This window comes from Marmota monax, unplaced genomic scaffold (assembly GCF_021218885.2).
Source record: "Marmota monax isolate L192 unplaced genomic scaffold, Marmota_monax_Labrador192_F-V1.1 WCK01_AAM20220418_F8-fsc00003, whole genome shotgun sequence".
NCBI classification, from domain to species: domain Eukaryota; kingdom Metazoa; phylum Chordata; class Mammalia; order Rodentia; family Sciuridae; genus Marmota; species Marmota monax.
The window spans coordinates 6869172-6893186 of NW_026694084.1; the positions used below are offsets into that span (position 1 = coordinate 6869172).

General features: G+C 43.3%; 1 protein-coding gene across 2 annotated transcripts in view; it reads left to right on the plus strand.

Annotated features, from left to right (window-relative positions):
* The window catches only part of Matn2 (matrilin 2), a 146807-nt gene that overhangs the window by 92790 nt on the left and 30002 nt on the right, over positions 1-24015 (plus strand). For both annotated transcript variants that reach the window (XM_046464938.2, XM_046464937.2), the window contains exons 7-8: positions 14842-14964; positions 21597-21719. In XM_046464938.2, the coding sequence (XP_046320894.1) occupies positions 14842-14964; positions 21597-21719 (246 nt within the window). The remainder of the gene's footprint in view (positions 1-14841; positions 14965-21596; positions 21720-24015) is intronic.

Below are 24015 nucleotides of genomic sequence, written 5' to 3' on the forward strand. Positions count from 1 at the left end.
ATAATGGTGGGATTTGTTGTTACATATTCATACATGCACACTGTGTAATGATGTAATTTGGCCAATATCATTCCCCAGCACTTTTCCGCTCCCTCCCCTTCTCCCACCTGTTTGGGGTATTTTTACCATAAGATAAATAGAGGAAATCAGTCCACTGGACAAGTATTCTTGTCTTCAGTATCAAGCCTAATAATCATCTAATGCCATATTGCTGAATAAAGGCAATTGTGGATACCATAGTTTTCATGTTGCCATTCCTTATTTTCTCACTTTAGGATCATTATGCTCATTGTTTTCCAGACTCCACTGATAACTGGGTTGATATTTCCACCTTATTTTTCAAATAGGAAGGCAAAGCACTGAATGAATATTTGATGTTTTCTTTCAAAGGGAAACACAGAAGAATATCATTATTTTATACTGAATCAGCAATAAAAGACCTAGAAAGAATTGGCTGTCAGGCTTCCTGGCCAGGATGTAATTAACCTGCTGTACCCCAATACCCTCCTACAGCCTGCAAAAAGCCACTTACAGTTGCAAGGGCCTCTGTCTGTGAATCAGAGACTCAGTTGGGAGGGGACTTCAAGTTCAATCAGTTCTTGCCCAACCACCCATCCTACAATATCCTCATTGTGATATTGTCCAGCCTACACTTGAATGCCCCTACTGACAGGATACTCGAGCTGCTCCACGGTAATTTTATGTTCAGCTCTGTTCAGTTCTAACTTTTAGAAAGCAGGTCCCCAGACTGAGCTGATATCTTCTTTGCACATAGAGACCAAAAGAACAAACTGAATTTCTCACATTCTTTGGGGTTACTAAGAATGAGTCATATCAGAATAAATTTATCTTATTTAATAGCCATGGAAAATACCATAGCAACTATCTAGAATTTAATAGACAGTTGATGAATTTACTAAAAAGAGCCCCCCACCCCACCTCTCACTGTGGATCAGATGGAGAAATATGTTCTGGATGAAAGAATGATAGATTGAGTTTGTAACTGGCTGAGTGTCTGTACCCAGAGGATGCTGAGCTGCTGAACTGAGATCCTCATAGAAGGAGGTTTTTAAACAGCCCAGTAGGAAGAAGCCTTAAGAAGGGGATGAGAGCCATCTTCCATTCTTAGTGACCCCTTGTTGGTTTCTTTTTTGTTGTTATTGTTGTTGTTCTTTTTAGATATATATGACAGTAGAGTGTATTTTTGACATATTATACATACACAAAGTATAACTTCCCATTCTTGTGGTTATACATGATGTGGAGTTACACTGGTGGTGTATTCATATATGAACTTAAGAAAGTTGTGTCTAATTAATTCTTCTCTTTTGTATTCCCAATACCCTTCCCCCCTGGTTGGTTTTGTTGTTGTTGTTGTTGTAGATAGACACAATACCTTTATATTGAACCTAGTGCCTCACATGTTCTAGGCAAGCACTCTACCACTGAGCTACAACCCCAGCCCCCTGGTAACTTGATGAACAATGTTTATGCATCTAAATCCTGAAAAAATAATCCATTAATATCAAGAACCATTTATTCAGACTTAGGTTGTAGCTCAGTGGCAGAGTGCTTGCCTAGTAGGTGTGAGGCACTGGGTTTGAACCTCAGCACCAGATATAAATAAATAAATAAATAAATAAATAAATAAATAAATAATGTCCATCTACAAATTAAAAAAAAAACATTTTAAAGGAACCATTTATTCATTCAACAAATATTTGTTGAGTATCTACTATGTGCCAGATACAGTTGTAGACACAAGGTTTGCAGCATTAGGTAAAACAAACAAACAAAATCTCTGTTTTTATTGGAGCTTACATTGTATTGGAGTAGGGTAAGAGAAGACCTCAGGTCTCAAAAAGAAAGTAACATTTGATCAAGCACTTAAAGGAGATGAGAGAGGAAGGACCTTTGAGGCAGAGGGAATGCAGCACTAGTGTGAAGACCCGAGACAGGACATATTGAGGGATAGCAAGGAAGCTTGTGTGACCAGAATAGAAGGAGAGACAGGGATGTGGACACTGTGATCCATAGAGCATTTGACCTGCTTTCTCCATAGTCATACATTTACTTCCTATCTCCCTCAATTCCAGCAATACCTGTGAGCTTGTGGTTACTCTGCTCTACTGAGTTTGTCTGTATTTTGTGATTTGGACAGAGATATCCATGACCATACATATTGTTCTCAGTAATGTTCCCTAATTATTTTCTTCTTCAAATCTCTGGGCACCTCCTACACTGTTCTCTTTCTTATATTATTTCTGCTGTTTTCCATGGTAACTAGTTTCATAATTATGAATGTGTATATTTATTTTTAATACTTTTTTTGATTACAAAAGTAATAACAACTTATTGTAGAAAACTGGTTCATATCGAAATGAAATTGCATATAATTAAATAATCTAGGCTCCATTACCCAGAGATAACTATAGTTAGAAGTAATTTGGTATATTTCCCTCCAGTCTTTTTTTAATAATGTATTCATATGTATGGGTATATTTTTATAGAACTGAGATCATTTTGACATGTCATTAAAATTTGTCAGATGTGTATGTCATATTTTGTCCAACAGGTTTCTTGACTGCTAAGAATGGAAAAACATCCTTACACATAAATCCTTGTATTTCTAACCATTTTATTAGGAAAAAAAACATAAAGGGAAATTTATTCAGGCAAAGGTTATTGATATCTTTAAAGTTTTTGATGCATATTTAAAACTGATCTCTCACAACTTTGTACCAATTTATGTTCTACCTTTAATGTTTTGAAAAGGAAATTTTAAAAACCTGATAATTTGCTAAGAGAAATTTTCTTCTCATTGCTTTATCATGTTTTTAATATATTTCTTAATAAAATTATCCTGTTATATATATCCAATTTATGAATATATGTTTATTGGCATCATTATTTGATTAATGAATAGTCTTCTCCAACATAGTAGATTGTAAGAGACTCCTATAAGCTTCAGCAGTCAAAAGATTGCCTTTTTGTTCACTAATGATCCAGCATTGCCCCATGATCGATGTTCAAAAAATATTTATTGAATAAATGGATGGATGAATGAATACATAGTGAGGTTAACACTTTCATATGTTAGACATTCAAAAGACAGAAAATAGTAAAGAATTCAACTGAAATAAAAGAAATTTAAAAATTAAGAGATAGTTGGTAAAATAAAACAGTGATTTTTTTGAGATTCAAATTAGTAAGCCTAAGGGTTTATTAATAGAGATAATAAAAAATAAAGAGAAGACACAAATTGCCAATAATGGGAATAAAAAAGTGGACATCACTATAGATCCTACCAACATTGAAAGGAAAATAATGAACAAATATATGCCAATAACTTCAACAACTCATGAAATGAACAAATTTCTTGAAAGGCAAAAACTACTAAAGTTTACTCAAAAACAAATAGATAATCAGAAAAGGCCTATATCTATTAAAAGAAATTGAGTCTGTGCTGTAAGCCTTCCCCCAAAGAAATCTAGTTAGCTTACATGGTAAAATGTAGCAATCATTTGAGGAATACTAATATGAATTCTACATAAATTCTTCCTAAAAATTGAAGATAAGGGAACATATTTCAAGTCATTCTGTGAGGCCAGCATTGTTCTGATACTCAAACCAGAATCAGGCATAAGAAAAAAAATATATACACACAAACATCCCTCATGAAAGACATTCAAAAGTTCTTCAAGTATTTTTTAGCAATGAAATCCAACAATATATAAAAATGATAATACATCATGACCAAGTGGGATTTATCCTAGGAATTCAAGGTTGGCCTAACATTCAACATTCAAAATTCGGTCAATGTAATTTATACTATTAACATACTAGAAGCAAAAAACCACATGAGCTATCTCAACAGATTTTTTAAAAAGTGGTGGCCAGATATGACATTTATTTGTGACTTAAACAAAAAATCGACTTTTCATAAACTAAAAACTAAAGTAATTGACAGCTGCCTTAGTCTGGTAAAGTGCATCAATGAAAAGCCATTAGCTAACATTATACATAATGATGAAATATTTAATACTTTCTTTATGGGATCAGGACAAAAGAATGTCTACTCTCACCACTTCTATTTAACATTGTACTAAAGGTTCTAGCTAGTGCAATAAAGAAGAGAAAATTAAAAAAAAAAAAGATGGTACATAGATTGGAGAGGAATAATCTAAACAATTTTTTTGTATGTGGTGCTGGGGATTAGAACCCAGGGCTAAACCATTTTTTTTTAAATCATCAGACAACTTTATTATCTATGTAGAAAATCCAATGGTCAATCAAATGGTGTAAAATGCTAACCATAGATGAATCTGGGTAAAGATTATATAGGTGTCTTTTGTACTATTTTTATGTTCGAAACTTTTTGTAAGTCTGAAAGAATTTCCAAATGCCAAAGTTTTTAAAATGCCTTTATATGGGTGATTACAATGTTGCAGTTATCTATGGGCCTGTGTGTATATGTGTATGTGTGTGTGTGTGTGTGTGTGTTTATTTTGAACCCAGGAGCACTTTAACACAGAGCTACATCCCCAGTCATTTTATTTTTTAAGTTTTTTATTTTGAGAAAGGGTCTCACTAAGTTGCTTAGGGCCTTGTCAGATTGCTGAGGCTGGCCTTGAACTTGCAATCCTTCTGCCTCAGCCATGAGTTCCTGGGACAAGTGTGTACTTCCATGCTGAAAAAGATGAACAAAGTTGGAGAACTTGAAACTACCTGACTTTAAAAAGAATATATTCTTTCCCCTCCCCCTGCACCGGCAAGGTAGAGGGAACTGTGACCACGCACAGAGCAGGCCCAGCGGCCTGCTGAGGGGCAGAGCCGCCCCCCACCCCCCGCGCCTGCCAGGTAGGGGAACTGTGACCACGGACAGAAAAGGCCCAGTGGCCCGCGGCGGGACAGAGCTTCCAATCACTCCTGCAAGGTAGGCGGGCCTGCGACCCACCAGCAGAAGAGGAGCAGCGACCTGCTGAGAGGCAGAGCCGCCCCCTCCCCCTGCACCGGCAAGGTAGAGGGAACTGTGACCACGCACAGAGCAGGCCCAGCGGCCTGCTGAGGGGCAGAGCCGCCCCCCACCCCCCGCGCCTGCCAGGTAGGTGGAACTGTGACCACGGACAGAAAAGGCCCAGTGGCCCGCGGCGGGACAGAGTTTCCAATCACTCCTGCAAGGTAGGCGGGCCTGCGACCCTCCAACAGAAGAGGAGCAGCGGCCTGCTGAGAGGCAGAGCCGCCCCCTCCCCCTGCACCGGCAAGGTAGAGGGAACTGTGACCATGCACAGAGCAGGCCCAGCGGCCTGCTGAGGGGCAGAGCCGCCCCCCACCCCCCGCGCCTGCCAGGTAGGGGAACTGTGACCACGGACAGAAAAGGCCCAGTGGCCCGCGGCGGGACAGAGCTTCCAATCACTCCTGCAAGGTAGGCGGGCCTGCGACCCACCGGCAGAAGAGGAGCAGCGACCTGCTGAGAGGCAGAGCCACCCCCTCCCCCTGCACCGGCAAGGTAGAGGGAACTGTGACCACCCACAGAACAGGCCCAGCGGCCTGCTGAGGGGCAGAGCCGCCCCCCACCCCCCGCGCCTGTCAGGTAGGCGGAACTGTGACCACTGACAGAAAAGGCCCAGTGGCCCGCGGAGTGGCAGAGCTTCCAATCACTCCTGCAAGGTAAGCGGGCCTGCGACCCACCGGCAGAAGAGGAGCAGCGGCCTGCTGAGAGGCAGAGCCGCCCCCTCCCCCCCGCGCCTGCAAGGTAGACGGAACTGTGACCACCATCAGAACAGGCCAGACCTGCAACCAAGAGACAGAACAGGCCCAGTGGCCTGAGGAAGGGTAGAGCCACCCCCCCGCGCCTGCAAGGTAGGCGTACCTGCGACCCACTGGCAGTACAGCCCCAGAGGCCTGCAGAGGGGCAGTGCCGCTGCCTGCGCCTGCAAAGTAGACAGAACTGTGACCACCGACAGAACAAGCCTAGCGGCCCGCAGAGGGACAGAGCCGCCGCCCGCGCCTGCGAGGGAGACTTTGCAACTATACAAGACCAATATAAATATATAGGGGGAAAATTCAATAGCACAACAGTTTCACCAAGTAGAAAGGAACGCGAACAGTATGAAGAGACAAGGAAAGAAAGGACCACAAGCATTGCAGGTCAACTCAACGTTAGAAGAGGTAACAGCTGCAGCAGATGGAATGTCAGATAAAGAATTCAGGATATACATGCTTCAGATGATCTGGAGTCTCAAGGAAGACATCAGACAGCAAAATCAGACAATGAAAGATCACTTTATCGAGACGCGCAAGCACCGCACTCAGGGCTGAATTCTGGGTTCGAGACGGGGAAGGAAGCGGTCCATCTCGGTTCTCCACACCGGTCAGACCACAGAGGAGGACAGCAGCCACCATGTTGGTAAACTGACGTCACCACACCTGTTTTTGACTGACCGCAGCTCATTCAGCCATAGAACAGGTAATTTCAGGCTGCAATTCGCCTGCGGCTTGCAGACAGATTGCTAGGGTTCAGCGCCTGGGGGCTTCTTAAAATCTGATCTTATCGGAGTGAACACGGAGCGCGGGGCGGCCGAGTCCCGGCTCCCGGAACCGTCCCGGAACCGCCCTGGCTCCGGGCTGCGGAGCCTGCGGAGGCTGCTTCTTGGACCCTGCTAATATCAGAGCAAACACGAAACACCAAGAAGCCGAATTCCAGCTCCCGGAACTGAGCCCGCGGGGGCTGCTTCTTGGAGCTTACACTTATAGGAGCTTACACCGAGCACAGAGCGGCCGAGTTCCGGCTCCCGGAACCGTCCCGGAACCGCCCTGGCTCAGGGCTGCGGAGCCCGCGGAGGCTGCTTCTTGGACCCTGCTACTATCAGAGCATACACCAAACACTAAGCGGCCGAATTCCGGCTTCCGGAACTGAGCCCGCGGGGGCTGCTTCTTGGAGCCTACACTTATAGGAGCTTACACCGAGCACGGAGCGGCCGAGTTCCGGCTCCCGGAACTTCCCTGGACCGGGGCTAGGAGCCCGCGGAAACTGTGTCTCGGTCCGGGTCCTGCTGAGGGCAGGTCAGGACTCACCCATTGCTTGGGTTGCCTGGCAAGGGGAACGAAATGCTGCCATTCGCATAGGATACCAACATGGCAGAGATCTGATGTCAGCAGAAAGCGGTGGAGGAGAGATCTTCATCAATACCAGCGGTGACATAAGCAGTTGGTCTCCTGGTAAGGGGGGGGAGGCTCAGTCACCCGAGTCTCCTCAATTTGTCCTCGAGCCAGAGGGAAGGAGCCGGGCCGCCGCCAGCCCCCGGAGCAGGCCCAGCGGCTCGCCAGCGTGGTGACCGCGTGACCCCAATTGGAGAGGGGGCGGAGCGGAGCCGCCACCCACACCCGCCAGGTGGGCAGACCCACGACCCAGTAGTACATGGGCGTGGTAGGAGGGGCAGGGCAGAGCCGCCCTTCGCGCTTGCAAGGTAAACAGACCTGTGACAGCCTGGCGGGTCAGGCCCAGTGGCCTGCCAGTGTGGTACACACGTCACCCCAACTCGAGTAGGGGCAGAGCAGATCCTTATCCCACGCCCGGATCAGGCCCTGCCGGTGTGGTGGTCACGTGACCCCAATTGGAGTGGGGGTGGAGCGGAACCGCCACCCGTGCCCGCAGGGTGAGCAGACCAGTGATCAACCTGCAGATCAGGCCCAGGGGTCCGCAGGCGTGGTAGGAGGGGCAGGGCAGATCCGCCGCCCGCGCCTTCAAGGTAGGCAGACCTACAACAGACCGGCGGATCAGGCCCAGGAGCCTGCCGGCGGGGTACAAACACCACCCTAATTGGAGTAGTGACAGAGCAGAGTCGCCTCCCTTGCCAGGAACAGACCCAGCATCCTGCAGGCGGGGTAGTCACGACACCCCAATTGGAGTAGGGGCAAAGCAGAGCCTCCACTCGTGCCCGAAAGGTGGGCAGATCTGCGACCGACCAGCAGGACAGGCCCAGTGGCCTGCTGGTACGACAGACACGTCACCCCAATTGGAGTAGGGGCAGAACAGAGCCGCCACCAGCTCCCAGAACAGGCCCAGTGACCTGCCGGCGTGGTAGCCACGACACCCCAATTGGAATAAGGAGAGAGCAGAGCCGCCGCCCGCACCTGCAGGAAAGATACGCAAGCAGTATGAAAAGACAAGGAAAGAAAGGACCACAAGCAATGCAGGTCAACGCAACTTTAGAAGAGGTAACAGCTGCAGCAGATGGAATGTCAGATAAAGAATTCAGGATATACATGCTTCAGATGATCTGGAGTATCAAGGAAGACATTAAACAGCAAAATCAGACAATGAAAGATCACTTCGACAACGAATTACGCAAACAAATCCAGGAAGCAAAGGATCAACTATACAGGGAGATAGAGGTTATAAAAAACAAGCAATCAGAAATCCTAGAAATGCAGGAAGCAATAAACCAACTTAAAAACTCAATGGAGAATACTACCAACAGAGTAGAACACTTAGAAGATAGAACATCAGACAATGAAGATAAAGTATTTCAACTTGAAAAGAACATAGACAGCTCAGCAAGACTGTTAAGAAACCATGAGCAGAACATCCAAGAAATATGGGATAACATCAAGAGACCAAATTTAAGAGTCATTGGGATACAGGAAGGTACAGAGCTCCAAACCAAAGGAATGAGCAGTCTATTCAATGAAATAATACAAGAAAACTTCCCAGACTTGAAGAATGAGACAGAACCCCAAATCCTAGAAGCCTACAGGACGCCGAATGTGCAAAATCATAAGAGACCCACACCTAGACACATTATAATGAAGATGCCCAACATACAGAATAAGGAGAGAATTTTAAAAGCTACAAGAGAAAGGAAGCAGATCACATTTAGGGGTAAGCCAATCAGGATAACAGCTGATCTTTCAACACAGACTCTGAAAGCTAGAAGATCCTGGAATAACATATTTCAAACACTGAAAGAAAATGGGTTCCAACCAAGAATTGTGTTTCCAGCGAAATTAAGCTTCAGGATGGAAGATGAAATTAAAACCTTCCACGATAAACAAAAGTTAAAAGAATTTGCAGCTAGAAAACCATCTCTTCAAAACATCCTTGGCAAAACATTACAGGAAGAGGAAATGGAAAATAACAATGAAAACCAACAGTGGGAGGTAGGACACTAAAGGGGGGAAAATAATCAAAGAGGAAAACAAACCATGTTTAGTAACATAAATAAACAAATATGGCTGGAAGAACAACCCATATCTCAATAATAACCCTAAATGTTAATGGCTTAAACTCACCAATCAAGAGACACAGGCTAGTAGAATGGATCACAAAACAAGACCCAACAATATGCTGCCTACAGGAGACGCATTTGATAGGAAAAGACATACATAGGCTGAAGGTGAAAGGTTGGGAAAAATCATATCACTCATATGGACTTCGGAAACAAGCAGGAGTATCCATACTCATATCAAATAAAATAGATTTCAAGCCAAAGTTAATCAAAAGGGATAAAGAGGGACACTACATACTGCTCAAGGGAACCATACACCAACAAGACATAACAATCATAAATATATATGCCCCAAACAATGGTGCAGCTATGTTCATCAAACAAACTCTTCTCAAGTTCAAGAGTCTAATAGACCACCATACAATAATCATGGGAGACTTCAACACACCTCTATCACCACTGGACAGATCTTCCAAACAAAAGTTGAATAAGGAAACTATAGAACTCAATAACACAATTAATAACCTAGACTTAATTGACATATATAGAATATACCACCCAACATCAAGCAGTTACACTTTTTTCTCAGCAGCACATGGATCCTTCTCAAAAATAGATCATATATTATGTCACAGGGAAACTCTTAGACAATATAAAGGAGTAGAGATAATACCATGCATCCTATCTGATCATAATGGAATGGAACTGAAAATCAACGATAAAAGAAGGAAGGGAAAAGAATACATCACTTGGAGAATGAACAATAGGTTACTGAATGATCAATGGGTTATAGAAGACATCAAGGAGGAAATTAAAAAATTCTTAGAGATTAATGAAAACACAGACACAACATATCGGAATCTATGGGACACATTGAAAGCAGTTCTAAGAGGAAAATTCATTGCTTGGAGTTCATTCCTTAAAAAAAGAAAAAACCAACAAATAAATGATCTCATACTTCATCTCAAAATCCTAGAAAAAGAAGAGCAAAACAACAGCAAAAGAAGTAGAAGGCAAGAAATAATTAAAATCAGAGCTGAAATTAATGAAATCGAAACAAAAGAAACAATTGAAAAAATTGACAAAACTAAAAGTTGGTTCTTTGAAAAAATAAACAAAATCGACAGACCCTTAGCCATGCTAGCGAAGAGAAGAAGAGAGAGAACTCAAATTACTAACATACGGGATGAAAGAGGCAATATCACAACAGACACTTCAGAAATACAGAAGATAATCAAAAATTATTTTGAATCCTTATACTCCAATAAATTAGAAGATAGTGAAGGCATAGATAAATTTCTTAAGTCATATGATCTGCCCAGATTGAGTCAGGAGGATATAGACAACCTAAACAGACCAATATCAATTGAGGAAATAGAAGAAACCATCAAAAGACTACCAACTAAGAAAAGCCCAGGACCGGATGGGTATACAGCAGAGTTTTACAAAACCTTTAAAGAGGAACTAATACCAATACTTTTCAAGCTACTTCGGGAAATAGAAAAAGAGGGAGAACTTCCAAATTCATTCTACGAGGCCAACATCACCCTGATACCTAAACCAGACAAAGACACTTCAAAGAAAGAAAACTACAGACCAATATCTCTAATGAACCTAGATGCAAAAATCCTCAATAAAATTCTGGCCACTCGGATACAAAAACTTATCAAAAAAATTGTGCACCATGATCAAGTAGGATTCATCCCTGGGATGCAAGGCTGGTTCAATATACGGAAATCAATAAATGTTATTCACCACATCAATAGACTTAAAAATAAGAATCATATGATCATCTCGATAGATGCGGAAAAAGCATTTGACAAAGTACAGCATCCCTTTATGTTCAAAACTCTAGAAAAACTAGGGATAACAGGAACATACCTCAATATTGTAAAAGCAATGTATGCTAAGCCTCAGGCTAGCATCATTCTGAATGGAGAAAAATTGAAGGCATTCCCTCTAAAATCTGGAACAAGACAGGGATGCCCTCTCTCACCACTTCTGTTCAACATAGTTCTCGAAACACTGGCCAGAGCAATTAGACAGACGAAAGAAATTAAAGGCATCAAAATAGGAAAAGAAGAACTTAAATTATCACCATTTGCAGATGACATGATTCTATACCTAGCAGACCCAAAAGGGTCTACAAAGAAACTATTAGAGCTAATAAATGAATTCAGCAAAGTGGCAGGATATAAAATCAACACGCATAAATCAAAGGCATTCCTGTATATCAGCAACAAATCCTCTGAAATGGAAATGAGGACAACCACTCCATTCACAATATCTTCAAAAAAAATAAAATACTTGGGAATCAACCTAACAAAAGAGGTGAAAGACTTATACAATGAAAACTACAAAACCCTAAAGAGAGAAATAGAAGAAGATCTTAGAAGATGGAAAAATATACCCTGTTCATGGATAGGCAGAACTAACATCATCAAAATGGCGATATTACCAAAAGTTCTCTATAGGTTTAATGCAATGCCAATCAAAATCCCAACGGCATTTCTTGTAGAAATAGAGAAAGCAATCATGAAATTCATATGGAAAAACAAAAGACCCAGAATAGCAAAAACAATGCTAAGCAGGAAGTGTGAATCAGGCGGTATAGCGATACCAGACTTCAAACTATACTACAGAGCAATAGTAACAAAAACAGCATGGTACTGGTACCAAAACAGGCGGGTGGACCAATGGTACAGAATAGAGGACACAGAAACCAATCCACAAAACTACAACTACCTTATATTTGATAAAGGGGCTAAAAGCATTCAATGGAGGAAGGATAGCATCTTCAACAAATGGTGCTGGGAAAACTGGAAATCCATATGCAACAAAATGAAACTGAATCCCTTTCTCTCGCCATGCACAAAAGTTAATTCAAAATGGATCAAGGAGCTTGATATCAAATCAGAGACACGCCGTCTGATAGAAGAAAAAGTTGGCTACGATCTACATACTGTGGGGTCGGGCTCCAAATTCCTCAATAGGACACCCATAGCACAAAAGTTAATAACTGGAATCAACAAATGGGACTTACTCAAACTAAAAAGTTTTTTCTCAGCAAAAGATACAATAAGAGAGGTAAATAGAGAGCCTACATCCTGGGAACAAATCTTTACTCCTCACACTTCAGATAGAGCCCTAATATCCAGAGTATACAAAGAACTCAAAAAATTAGACAATAAGAGAACAAACAACCCAATCAACAAATGGGCCAAGGACCTGAACAGACACTTCTCAGAGGAGGACATACAATCAATCAACAAGTACATGAAAAAATGCTCACCATCTCTAGCAGTCAGAGAAATGCAAATCAAAACCACCCTAAGATACCATCTCACTCCAGTTAGATTGGCAGCCATTATGAAGTCAAACAACAACAAGTGCTGGCGAAGATGCGGGGAAAAGGGTACACTTGTACATTGCTGGTGGGACTGCAAATTGGTGCAGCCAATTTGGAAAGCAGTATGGAGATTTCTTGGAAAGCTGGGAATGGAGCCACCATTTGACCCAGCTATTCCCCTTCTCGGTCTATTCCCTAAGGACCTAAAAAGAGCATGCTACAGGGACACTGCTACATCGATGTTCATAGCAGCACAATTCACAATAGCTAGACTGTGGAACCAACCTAGATGCCCTTCAATGGATGAATGGATAAAAAAAATGTGGCATTTATACACAATGGAGTATTACTCTGCATTAAAAAATGACAAAATCATAGAATTTACAGGGAAATGGATGGCATTAGAGCAGATTATGCTAAGTGAGCTAGCCAATCCCTAAAAAACAAATGCCAAATGTCTTCTTTGATATAAGGAGAGTAACTAAGAACAGAGTAGGGTCGAAGAGCATGAGAAGAAGATTAACATTAAACAGGGATGAGAGGTGGGAGGGAAAGGGAGAGAGAAGGGAAAATGCATGGAAATGGAAGGAGACCCTCAGAGTTATACAAAAGTACATACAAGAGGAAGTGAGGGGAAGGGGAAAAATAATATAAGGGGGACAAACGAATGTCAGTAGAGGGAGCAGAGAGAGAAGAGGGGAGGGGAGGGGAGGGGAGGGGAGGGGAGGGGAGGGGAGGGGGGATAGTAGAGGATAGGAAAGGCAGCAGAATACAACAGACACTAGTATGGCAATATGTAAATCAATGGATGTGTAACTGATGTGATTCTGCAATCTGTATATGGGGTAAAAATGGGAGCTCATAACCCACTTGAATCAAATTGTGAAATATGATATATCAAGAACTATGTAATGTTTTGAACAGCCAACAATAAAAAAATTAAAAAAAAAATAAATAAAAAAAATAAAAAGAATATATTCTTTAAAAAGAATCCTGGTATTTTAAAGATACATTCTGAAATATTATGGATAACATAAAATGTCTGGGATTTGCCTCAAAGCAGTATGGAATCTTATGGGGATGGGAAGCCCAGAGGAAAGAAGAGCAGCCATAGATTGATTCTCTTGAACCTGGGTGACATGCACATGGATGTACTATATTACATCCATGTAATGTGTCCATTTTAAATGTGTCCATTTTTGCATACATTTAAAATTTCCATGACTTTAATTCAGAAAGAACTGGCATCTTATTGTTTTGTGTTTCAAGGATACTGTCTGCTTTTTAATTACTTTGGAATGTACTGGGAAAACCAAATTCTTCATTTTGAAAATTATATTCATAGTTCAAATGTTCCTTAAAGCGATAAAAATCTTCATTGAAACAAAGACTTTTTAAAATAATTTTTTTAAAAATTTTTTTAGTTGTTGGTAGAACTTTATTTTATTTATTTATTTATATGTGATGCTGAGAATCGAACCCAGTGCCTCATACATGCCAGGCAAGTGTGCTACCGCTGAGCCCCAGCCCCAGCCCCACAAAGACTTTTTTAAAACCCATCAGTGGCCACTCATTTCCAGCAATTTTGAACATTATGTTCAAGATCCACTACAGCAAAATACTGCACTCAGACCCTTCAACACAAATAAAATTCCTTTATAACAAATTCCTTGAAACTTTTTGTTTCTGAATATGTTTGTTTAAGTGAGTATCTCTAGAGATCACATTCTCTGACTGTGATTCTTGAGATGAAAAACCCTATTTATGTCAGCAGAGTCCACTGAGGTAGTGAAGGAGGAATTTTAAACTCATTTGTGACCTTCCCTCCAAGGCCTTGTACTTCCCAGGATCTGATTTTGTGCCCTGTTGTTTGGCTAAGGGTTAGAGGAGTTCAAGTGGCTTAAAGTTGGATTTGGAGAAGGTTTAGTCGTTTCATTGCATAAATTCCACAAAACACTCAGCTAAACTCTCTCTTCCTAGCCTGTAATCCAAGAAACAACACCCAATTTTAATTGTAGTGGCTCTGACATGAATCAGGTTCACAAATTGATTTGTTGCAAAAACATTTCGTACTGTCAAGAAGATTCTCTTATGGGCTGTATCCCTAGACGTGGAGATAGCTTTATTGAGACTTACCCGTGACTTCAGTCTTTGAGGCATGAATTTCAACCACTTAGGGAAAATGAAGACTGAAAAGCCCTGGTTTCCTTATGTTAGCTGTAATATATTGTTTTGTCATTCTTGTGACTTCTTTCTTTCCAGAGATAGACTATTGTGCTTCTCCTAACCACGGATGTGAGCACGAGTGTGTTAGCACTCATGATTCCTACTCCTGCCGCTGCCTCAAAGGTTTCACCTTGAATCCAGACAAGAAGACGTGCAGAAGTAAGTCACACTGGGCGCTGTGGAAGGACTTGTGAGTTTTCCTCTTCTTGTAAATCTTAAGCGAGTTATTCTTGAACTCAGCATTTGTGTTGATGAATGTTAATTCTGCATTTATTTTGCTTTTTGTTTACTAGATCCTATTTAGGGGACTTTCAAAAGAGATTGAATACCCTGGGTCTGGCCATTGGATTTGTTGAGCCAAGTCAGGGTTCAAGCTGAAGTTCCACCTATCTGAAATGAGGGTTCACTTTCTTCCTGGTCCTTACTCCCACAATATGTATTTGGGAGCTTTAGAAAGAAAACGCTGGGCCCAGAGATGGGTTGTCAAAGGAGCTGATGTCCTCAGTGCTACAAGACAAAACACTTGATGGCAGATCTGTCCTCTTTGACAGGAAGGAAGAAGGAAAATAAGACTCTGGAGCATCCCCACAGCTCTCAAGGGGTACAAGGCATCAGCAAGATCAGAGTGAGATGTGCTGAGTGACTCAAACACCTGTCGTCCAGCACACCAGAGGTGTAGACCTCAAACAGGAACTCTTTAAACCAGACTGTTCCTGAGAGACACCAGAAAGAAAGATCCACGAGGACAGAGGTGGCTGTCTTTCTTACTGCCAAGTCCTCAGCAGCTCAGAGTGTTTGGCATGTACAGGTGCAGCCCATGTTTGTTGAATGGATGATGCATGGATAAAGGAATCATTCTGAGATCCATCATCCTGCAGAAACTATTGCAACTATTATTTAAATTCCTCTATATTGTTAGAATGATTTTTTGTTGTTGTTGTTTGTTTGTTTTTTCTTACAGTACTAGAGATTGGACCCGGGGGCTTCCTCTGAACTACACCCAAACCCTTTTTATTTTTTTATTTTGAGACAGGATCTTACTAAGTTGCGTCTGCTAGCCCCGAACTTGTGATTCTTCTGCCTCAGCCTCCCCCGAGTAGCTGGGATTACAGGCAAGGGCCACAAAAGATGGCCTTTCTTGGGCCTGCATATCATGAACTTTTTCCAAAGAGCCTTCCCTTAGTGTACAGTTATGCGTGCTGGGTTGTTTGTGGTCACCTGACCCTGTCATTTGCAGAACTCTCTGGAGCTTCCACTTAGGGATTTATTCTATATGTTACCACCCTCACCTCTTCCTGGCAATAGGTATAGAAGTGTTCTGCTTGGTGGGACTGTGTTTTCAGAACTTTTCTGTCTACCTCTTCTGAAAAGCACTGTGGGCTGTATGTATAACTGAATCCAGGTGAGTCACATTCGGCTTCTAAGCACAGATTAACTTTCATGCTCATTCTCATAAGGGTTAAAGCTTGTTAGGAGGCAGATGGTTGCAGAGCCCGTATTTTGAAACTGAGCCTGTCTTAAAGGAGATAATTCCTACTGCCCTGCCTGGATATAAAAACCTGGAAACAGTCAAGTAGTAAATGGGAACTTTAATTGAGAGCATTCAAAATGTGAAAACAATTAGGTGGAATATTTTCCATTAGACCACACATGCCTATGGTATGTCAGCGGGTCAACTTTGCTGGCCTGGCTGCTCCCCTCTGCATTGTTGGTACCTTTTTCTAGGCGTGAGTGTGTCAGGGCCTGACTACACCCAGGGAAAATCAGTCACCGGTGGACGCCCATGTGCACTCAGAGCTCTGATGCAGGGAATAATTAGATCTGATTCAACTCAGATTCTCATTATGGTCATTGACTTCCTCTGTGTTACTAATAGAGGGGAAAAGGAAACAAGTTAGGCATGTGGCCATTGGTGGAGACTTTTCTTGAGGCTCTGCATCTCTTACCAATGGTCTAAGATTCCCTCGAGCTCTGCCACTCCCCCCACACCCTGCCTGGAGAGGCTCTGGGAGGAAGAGAAGCCTTCAAGGCAGTATTACCAAGAAGGAGGGAGGCTGGGAGCAGCAGTTGGACCCCCACAAATTGGCCTGCAGTTGGGCCTCTTCGCAGGCTGTGGCACTGGCCAGAGTTCCTAATGCTCATTCCTGAATATTCAGTGCTAACAGCTTCATTTCCTCTTTAGCCAGGTGGCCTACTTTTTGCATCCAGGAAAAATAGAATGTGTCACTAAAAGCCGGTGTCCTCAGCAGCCCTTCTTTGCATGTCCTGCCTCACCGTTACTTTTTCCATTGTCTTTGCTGGGAACACCCAGCCCTGGACTCCTGAGGTCAGCCTCTCAGAGCCACCCCTGCCTTCATGCTTGCACATTCGGTCAATCATGGCAGACAGCTGGAAACAGTAGCAAGTGCTCACAGTCTCTATGGAGCATTACGTGGCAGAAGGAAGTGAAGAAATTGGGCTTAAATTCTGGAGTTTGTTTTTAGGAGTCTGATGTCTCTCAAGTGATCTGAGCAATACACACGTCCATCCAGCTCAGGAGATGGCCATTTATGTTTAATAGAGGCTGATGGATGTGGGCTATTTTCAGAACTAATAAGAAATGTGTGTTTCAAAGGAATTTGGTGTCATCCAATTAAACTGCAGGGGGAAAAAAAAGAGTTCAAGGAAGAATCTTACTCTTGGCCAGGGTTTGTCTTTCTCCTCGTCTGGGCACAGTTTCTCTTCCTGAAGTTGTTGTTTTTGAATTAAGACATTAATTACGGATGTGGTGATGCCAAGCACAAAGACCAGGGCTAGGTGGCTGTCCCAGTGGAGCCTGGGACTGATGTGGTGCTACTCGGATGGTGGCCTCCAGGATTCCTGATTCTGGTACCATGGTGGTGCCTTCCCCATAGACACTCAAAAAAAAAAAAAAATCAGTGTAAAGTGCCCAGGCTACACTAAGCCAGAAGGAGGTCTAGTCTTGGCAATGTCACTCGTATCAGCTTTGTCACCTTGGGCCAATTACTTTCTACTTCTCTGGCCCTGAATTTTCTAAATGGAGCAACAGGACTTCTTGCTTCAACATCTTTTTTTTTTTAATATCTATCTATCTATCTATCTACATATCTATATATCTACATATGGATTTAGTTTTATTTATTTATATGTGGTGCTGAGGATCGAACCCAGGGCCTCACATATGCCAGGCAAGTGCTCTACCACTGAGCCACAATTCCAGCCCAGCATTTTCTTAAACTGTTCAGTTTTCCCAAAACTTTCTCTCTGTTCTGTTAGCTGGCATTATAACTTACTGCCTGAGGTCACTAATCTTTCATGCTTATAGTCTGACCCTTTCAGGTCTCCAACTGAATTGGTATGCACAAAGACTATTTAATTTGTTATCTGACAGTCCTGCCATCTGACCTCAGGATTTACTGGACACACTGGACTTTACCAGATCAAGTTACATCCAAGACTGGCTTGTGTGCACCACTTCACAGTTTATGAGGTTCACATAACCAGCTATGGGGTGCATAGGAGGTACTCAAGAAATATTTATTGAATGAATAAATGAGTGAATGAGTATGTAAGTAACACCCTCAAGGCACTATGACTCCTGTGTGTAGAGAAAGCCCAAGAGAGCTAGGCTGGTGGTACATTCCTGTAATCCCACTGATCCAGGAGGCTGAGGCAGGAGGATTTCAACTTTGAAGCCAGCCTCAGCAACTTAGCAAGACCCTGTATCAAAATACAAAATAAAAAGGGCTAAGAATGTGGCTCAGTGGTTAAGCGCTCCTGGGTTCAATCCCTGATTCAAAAAAAAAAAAAAAAAAGAAGAAGAAGAAAAAAGGAAAAAAGAAAGAAAACAAAGTGACAATGATTTTGTTGTTGTTGTGGTGGTGGTGGTGGTGGTGGTAGCTACACATAACATAAAACTTACCATTTTTTAAATTTTTAGTTGTAGATGGACATAATACCTTTATTTTACTTTTTTGTGCCTCCCACATGCTAGGCAAGCACTGTACCACTGAGCTATATCCCCAGATTCATTTTAACCATTTTTAAAATGTACATCTCAGTGGTATCAAGTACATTCATATTATCGCACAATCATCCCTACCATCCATCTCCAGAACTTTTTCATCACCCCAAACTAAACTTTACTTATTGAAAAAAACTCCCCATTTTTTCTTCTCTTCATTCTCTGACAATCACCAGTCTGCTTTGTCTCTATGATTTTTCCTGTTCTGAGTACCTCATATAAGTGGACTCATCCATTTGTGACTGGCTTACATCACTTAACACAGTGTCTTCAAGTTTTAACCATTTGTAGGATGTCAGAATTTCTTTCTCTTTTAAGGCTGAATAATAATCCAGTGCATGTCTACTTCCCTTTTTGTTTATCCATTCATCCCTCAGTAGACACTTGGACTGCTCCCACTTCTTGGCTTTGTTATGTTGTGAACCTGTATTTCTATACCTACAAGTGAAATTGCTGCATCATCTGTTCAAGTCAATGTTTAATTTTTGGAGGAACTGCCATGTTGTTTTACACAGAGGCCAAATGCTGACTTTGAAGACTGAGTTTACTGAAGATTATTTCTTTTTCCCCGATGGAGTAATAACATGATTCTCACATGCCCTGCACTACATGGCCCCAGACCATGGGGCCTTCATGTTCTTTGTGTTTGTCTGTTTGTATGTGGCTGGTGTTTTGTTGCCAGGCCAATTTCTCTCAATCAAAACTCTTTGCACTGGGCGCGGTGGTGCATGCCTGTAATCCCAGTGGTTTGGGAAGCTGAGGCAGGAGGATCGCGAGTTCGAAGCCAGCCTCAGCAACAGCGAGGCACTAAGCAACTCAGTGAGACCTTGTCCTAAAATAAAATACAAAAAAAGAATGGGAATGTGGCTCAGTGGTTGATTGCCCCTGAGTTCAATTGCTGGTACCCCCAAAACAAAACAAAACAACTCTTTGCTTGTTTCCTGGTACTCAGTTCTGTCTTGCACAGGTAAGGTTGTTGATGAGTCCCAAGCAGATGACCTTAAACTACATGGAGATATTCCATTTCTCCTTGTACAGAAGAATGAATTACAGAGAAAATGCTAAGGGTTCAGGACACAAGAAGACAACATTTCTTTTAGGTCAGCCCTTGTGTGCCATGGACTTGTGCTCAGTCTGCAGTCCTTCTAGGGGACCCCAGTAAATTTCTCCTTATGTCTTTTTGGCTAGAGCTAAAACCAATCCCTGACAAAGGAGAATATAGTTGCCTGGCAGACTTACACCAGTTGTGACTCATGCTCTGGAGGGCCACAGGGTTTTAATGGTGTTGTCAAGACAACCACCAGTGTCTGCCACATACCCAGAAGGAGAACAATGCTGTGCAGTTCAACTAATCCAGCTCCACCAATGAGGTTGGTGGTGACCTTTCCCCTCAACACCAGTCTCATAAAGACCCTCTTCTATAAGCTCATTTGATTTCCTTTTACAATCCTTCACCTCCTCTATAAACTGACAGGCATGGGGTCCTGTGGTTTTAGCATTTTCTACCAGGAAAACAATTGCTAATTGCCTATTGGTTTGGAGGCAACTCCCACCTGCTGTCAAAAAAGTGGTTTGGATGGGAGTAAATTTGCCATGGGACAGTAACCTGGGGCAGCATCAGGGATATGAATTCCCAGTTTCATGATATAGACGATATCATGATCAGAGCAAGGTGAAGCACTTGGCACCTTCTCAATGTAACTGCCATTTCCTGACTCCCTTAAGTAGCTGGATATATTGCAAGATTGCCTTTTGTTTATTCTGCCTCATGCCATTCAATGTCATTGTCAGATGTCTCTGCAGACAGAAGCTGTCTCGATGCTTTCAGCCCTAGTGATCAGGTTAGGTCAAGGAAGAGGCTGATTGGATTTCGTGAGCTTTTCCATTTTTCTTAGAAGGGGATGGTTGGGTAGTGTGGTCTTCACCCCTGCTCTTAGTTCTTTGACATCAATTTAGTTCAGCTCAATTCAACTGAACCTTGATTTGGTCTTTGTCCATCAAATGAGAAAAGAAACCAATGGTGGAGAATCCAGAGGCACAATTCCTGCGTCAGGTTCTCTTTCACAGCAGGCGCTGTTTTCTCTGTGTTCTGTGGAGCATGTATTTATTCACTGTTTGTCGAAGTTCACCTGTCTCTCCCTTGCCACTGCAAAATCTTCCTCTTCAAGGCCTCCATCTACACTCCCACCTCCAGCCACCTGTTTGAGCCTTCACAGCTCCATCCTGTGGCTTGCAAGGCCCTGCATGATCTTTTCTACCCAGCCTTGTCTGTCCTCCTGCTCCAGCCATACTCGAAGATCCCTAAATGTGCCCCCTGCCCTTCACTACCAGGCCATGAGCTTGCTATTCCTGAGTTATCACCCTCTGCTTCCTCTGGCTCCATTTACCTGTCTGACTTCTCTCTTCCTTAAGGAATCCGGTTGGCCATCACCTCTTCAAAGATGATCCTGATCACCAGGATGCAGGGAGGGCCTCCTCTGTGTTGCTGTGTGTTGTCTAATGACTCTGTTTTCTCATCTGTCTCCTCATTAAAGGATGAAGCCCTGGAGGACAGGGGCCTTGGTCTTGCTCGCCATCACTCCCCCACATCTAGTTCAGGGCCTGGAACTTGTTGGCACGTGAATGAACGAATGATCAGTCCCTCACTCACCTCTGCAGGCAGCACCCACCTGCTCTCCCTCTAGGGCCTGTGATAGCCCCAGAGGCCATCCGCACAGCCCTGGAGAAGCCTAGAGTCTGAAGAAGGGTCTTTCCTCTCTCCCTTCAGGGATCAACTACTGTGCACTGAACAAACCTGGTTGTGAGCATGAATGCGTCAACACAGAGGAGGGCTACTACTGCCGCTGCCACCGGGGCTACACTCTGGACCCAAATGGCAAGACCTGCAGCCGTGAGTACCCCAGGGGTGCAGGTGTGAATGGACGGGGGCTCCCAGGATCACTAGCAGCCAAGCGTTGCTGGTGCTCCTGGATTTCCTGTGAACCTGATGGTCCAACAGACATAAATTTCCTTGCCTGAGTTTTATCATCCATAAAATGGGACCATAAGTGCTGCCTATTTCATAGTGTGGGTTATGAGGATTGAAAGATTCAATTCTAAGTGTAAAATACTTAGAATAGTGTTGCTGGACACCGTCCTCAATAAGTATTAACTAATATTACTATTTGCTATTAAAAGCATTTACTAAGTTGGCTAGGCATGAATCCAAATCTAAGGTCTGCCACACACTACACGGGTGACCTTGTACTTAACTTCTCCAAGGTTTGACTTCCCATCTATTCAAAAAAGTGAACATAAAAATGGCATTGAAATAAATTAAGCAAAAAAAAAAAAAAATAGCATTGATCCCCCAGCATTGTAATAGGGAATAATTGGAACCATTTCAATCTCTTGGCCCAGTGCCTGGTGCAAGGTAAACATACAACCCAGGATAATGGCTCATATCATGGGATCAATGTCCAGGATCAGGTTGGGACAAGAGGCTAGAAGGAATAGACCTCAGAAAGCAACAGGCTACCCTGGCTGATCCGAGGGCAGAGCTGAGAAACATGGGACTTTTCTGAAGCCTTTTCTTAATTTTCTTGTGTTAGAGCCACAACAAAGCTTCATTTGGTGATGTAAACGCATGGGAACTTGCTGGCCTTGCCAGCTGGATGGTTCCATCATTTTTTATGAGGCACAGTCTCCACCAGCCCTGGCCAGTGGGGTGGGAGCACACGGGTGCTGTGGTAGATCCCTGTGACCCTGGCGCACTGAGAGCTGAGGCTCAGTGACATGGCCAGCGTAGAAGGGGCCCTTTGTGTGGCTTTCCACCCAGCAAGCCACACATCTGCTGCAGCTTTGGAGACAGAGATAGATTGTGAATGAGAACAGTGCAGCTGTTGAACACTTGGACCCTCAACTGCCAGGAGGGGAAGTTTCACAGCTGAAGTATGAGGTCCAGAGCCATCCTCAGGGAAACTTGTTCTCCTTCAGTCTTCAGAGGTAACAAAGTGCCTTGATTAGGCTTTCTAAGGACAGAGCTCAGAGGCCAAAGGGCTGTGAATGAGGACATTGGTGTAAAAGTCTGCCCTGGGTTTCTGAGTCCTTCTGAGAAGCCCGTGGGGAGCAGGAGGTCTTCCATTCAATCAGGAGATACCCTCTGCAAACGGAGATTCCCTTTTTCCTGGAGGCTGGGATCTTCCAGCTGCTGGCCCTGGCTCATTTCCTAGTTAAGGCCATGCATGACTTGGCTGACCCACCTAGGTTACTGGAGGTCCAGGCCTGTCTGCCTCTCTCTCCCTGCATGCCTTGGGGAGCTTAGAAGAACTCAGAGGATGGGCCACACAGGAAGCCCCTAGATCTCTAGGATCTAGTCAACTTGAAGAAAGTATCAACTAAGCCATTTCTGTCCAAGAGTCCCCAGGGAAAGCCATGGTCTTCCACTCTCCCAAGGCTCAGGGAGCCCTTGGCCATATGAGAGCAAGCCCTTAGAAGGCACTCGCTCAGTGTAGGTATTTCATGAGCTCTTTGCATGCACAACTCTCTTGAGCCTCCCAACACCCCTCTGAACATTAGTATTCTTATCCTATTCAAAGAATGGGAAACTGTGGCACAAAAAAAATTAAGTCAGTTTCTTGGGGTCCCATGACTGGTTAATGGCAGAACCAGGATGTGAACATGGGCACGTAGCTCCTGAGATCCTACAACACCAGGGGACTGTTCCAGAAGGCACTGGTTCCAGGCTCTACAGGAGTGAAGAGGCTCACTTGGTGGCCCTCCACAAGGCCTTCAGTGTTTGTCCAGACTCAGGGGGAACTTTCTCCATCCAGGAAATCTGGGAGGCAGCCTGCAGGACCGCTCTGCGGGAGCTGTCCACCACAGCTGTGTGTTTCCTGGCTTTCGGCCTTCACTGCCCAGGGACCAGATGTGCGATGTTTGGGTGCCAGGATGGGCCACACAGGCAGGCCCAGGCTTTGGTTTGTTTTCTGAATTTGGATGTCCTGATTATGAGGCTTTTTTGTTGTTGTTGTTGTTGTTATTTAAAAATCACATTTTCTTTTTCATTTTCAAGTAGAAGTGAAACTATGTAGTTAATTCTTACTAAGCACTACTTGATGATAATAATAACAGACGTTCATTAAGCGGTTGCTGTGTGCCAGCTACCATTCTAAGGGATTTCCATGGATCATCTCCTCTAACTCTCA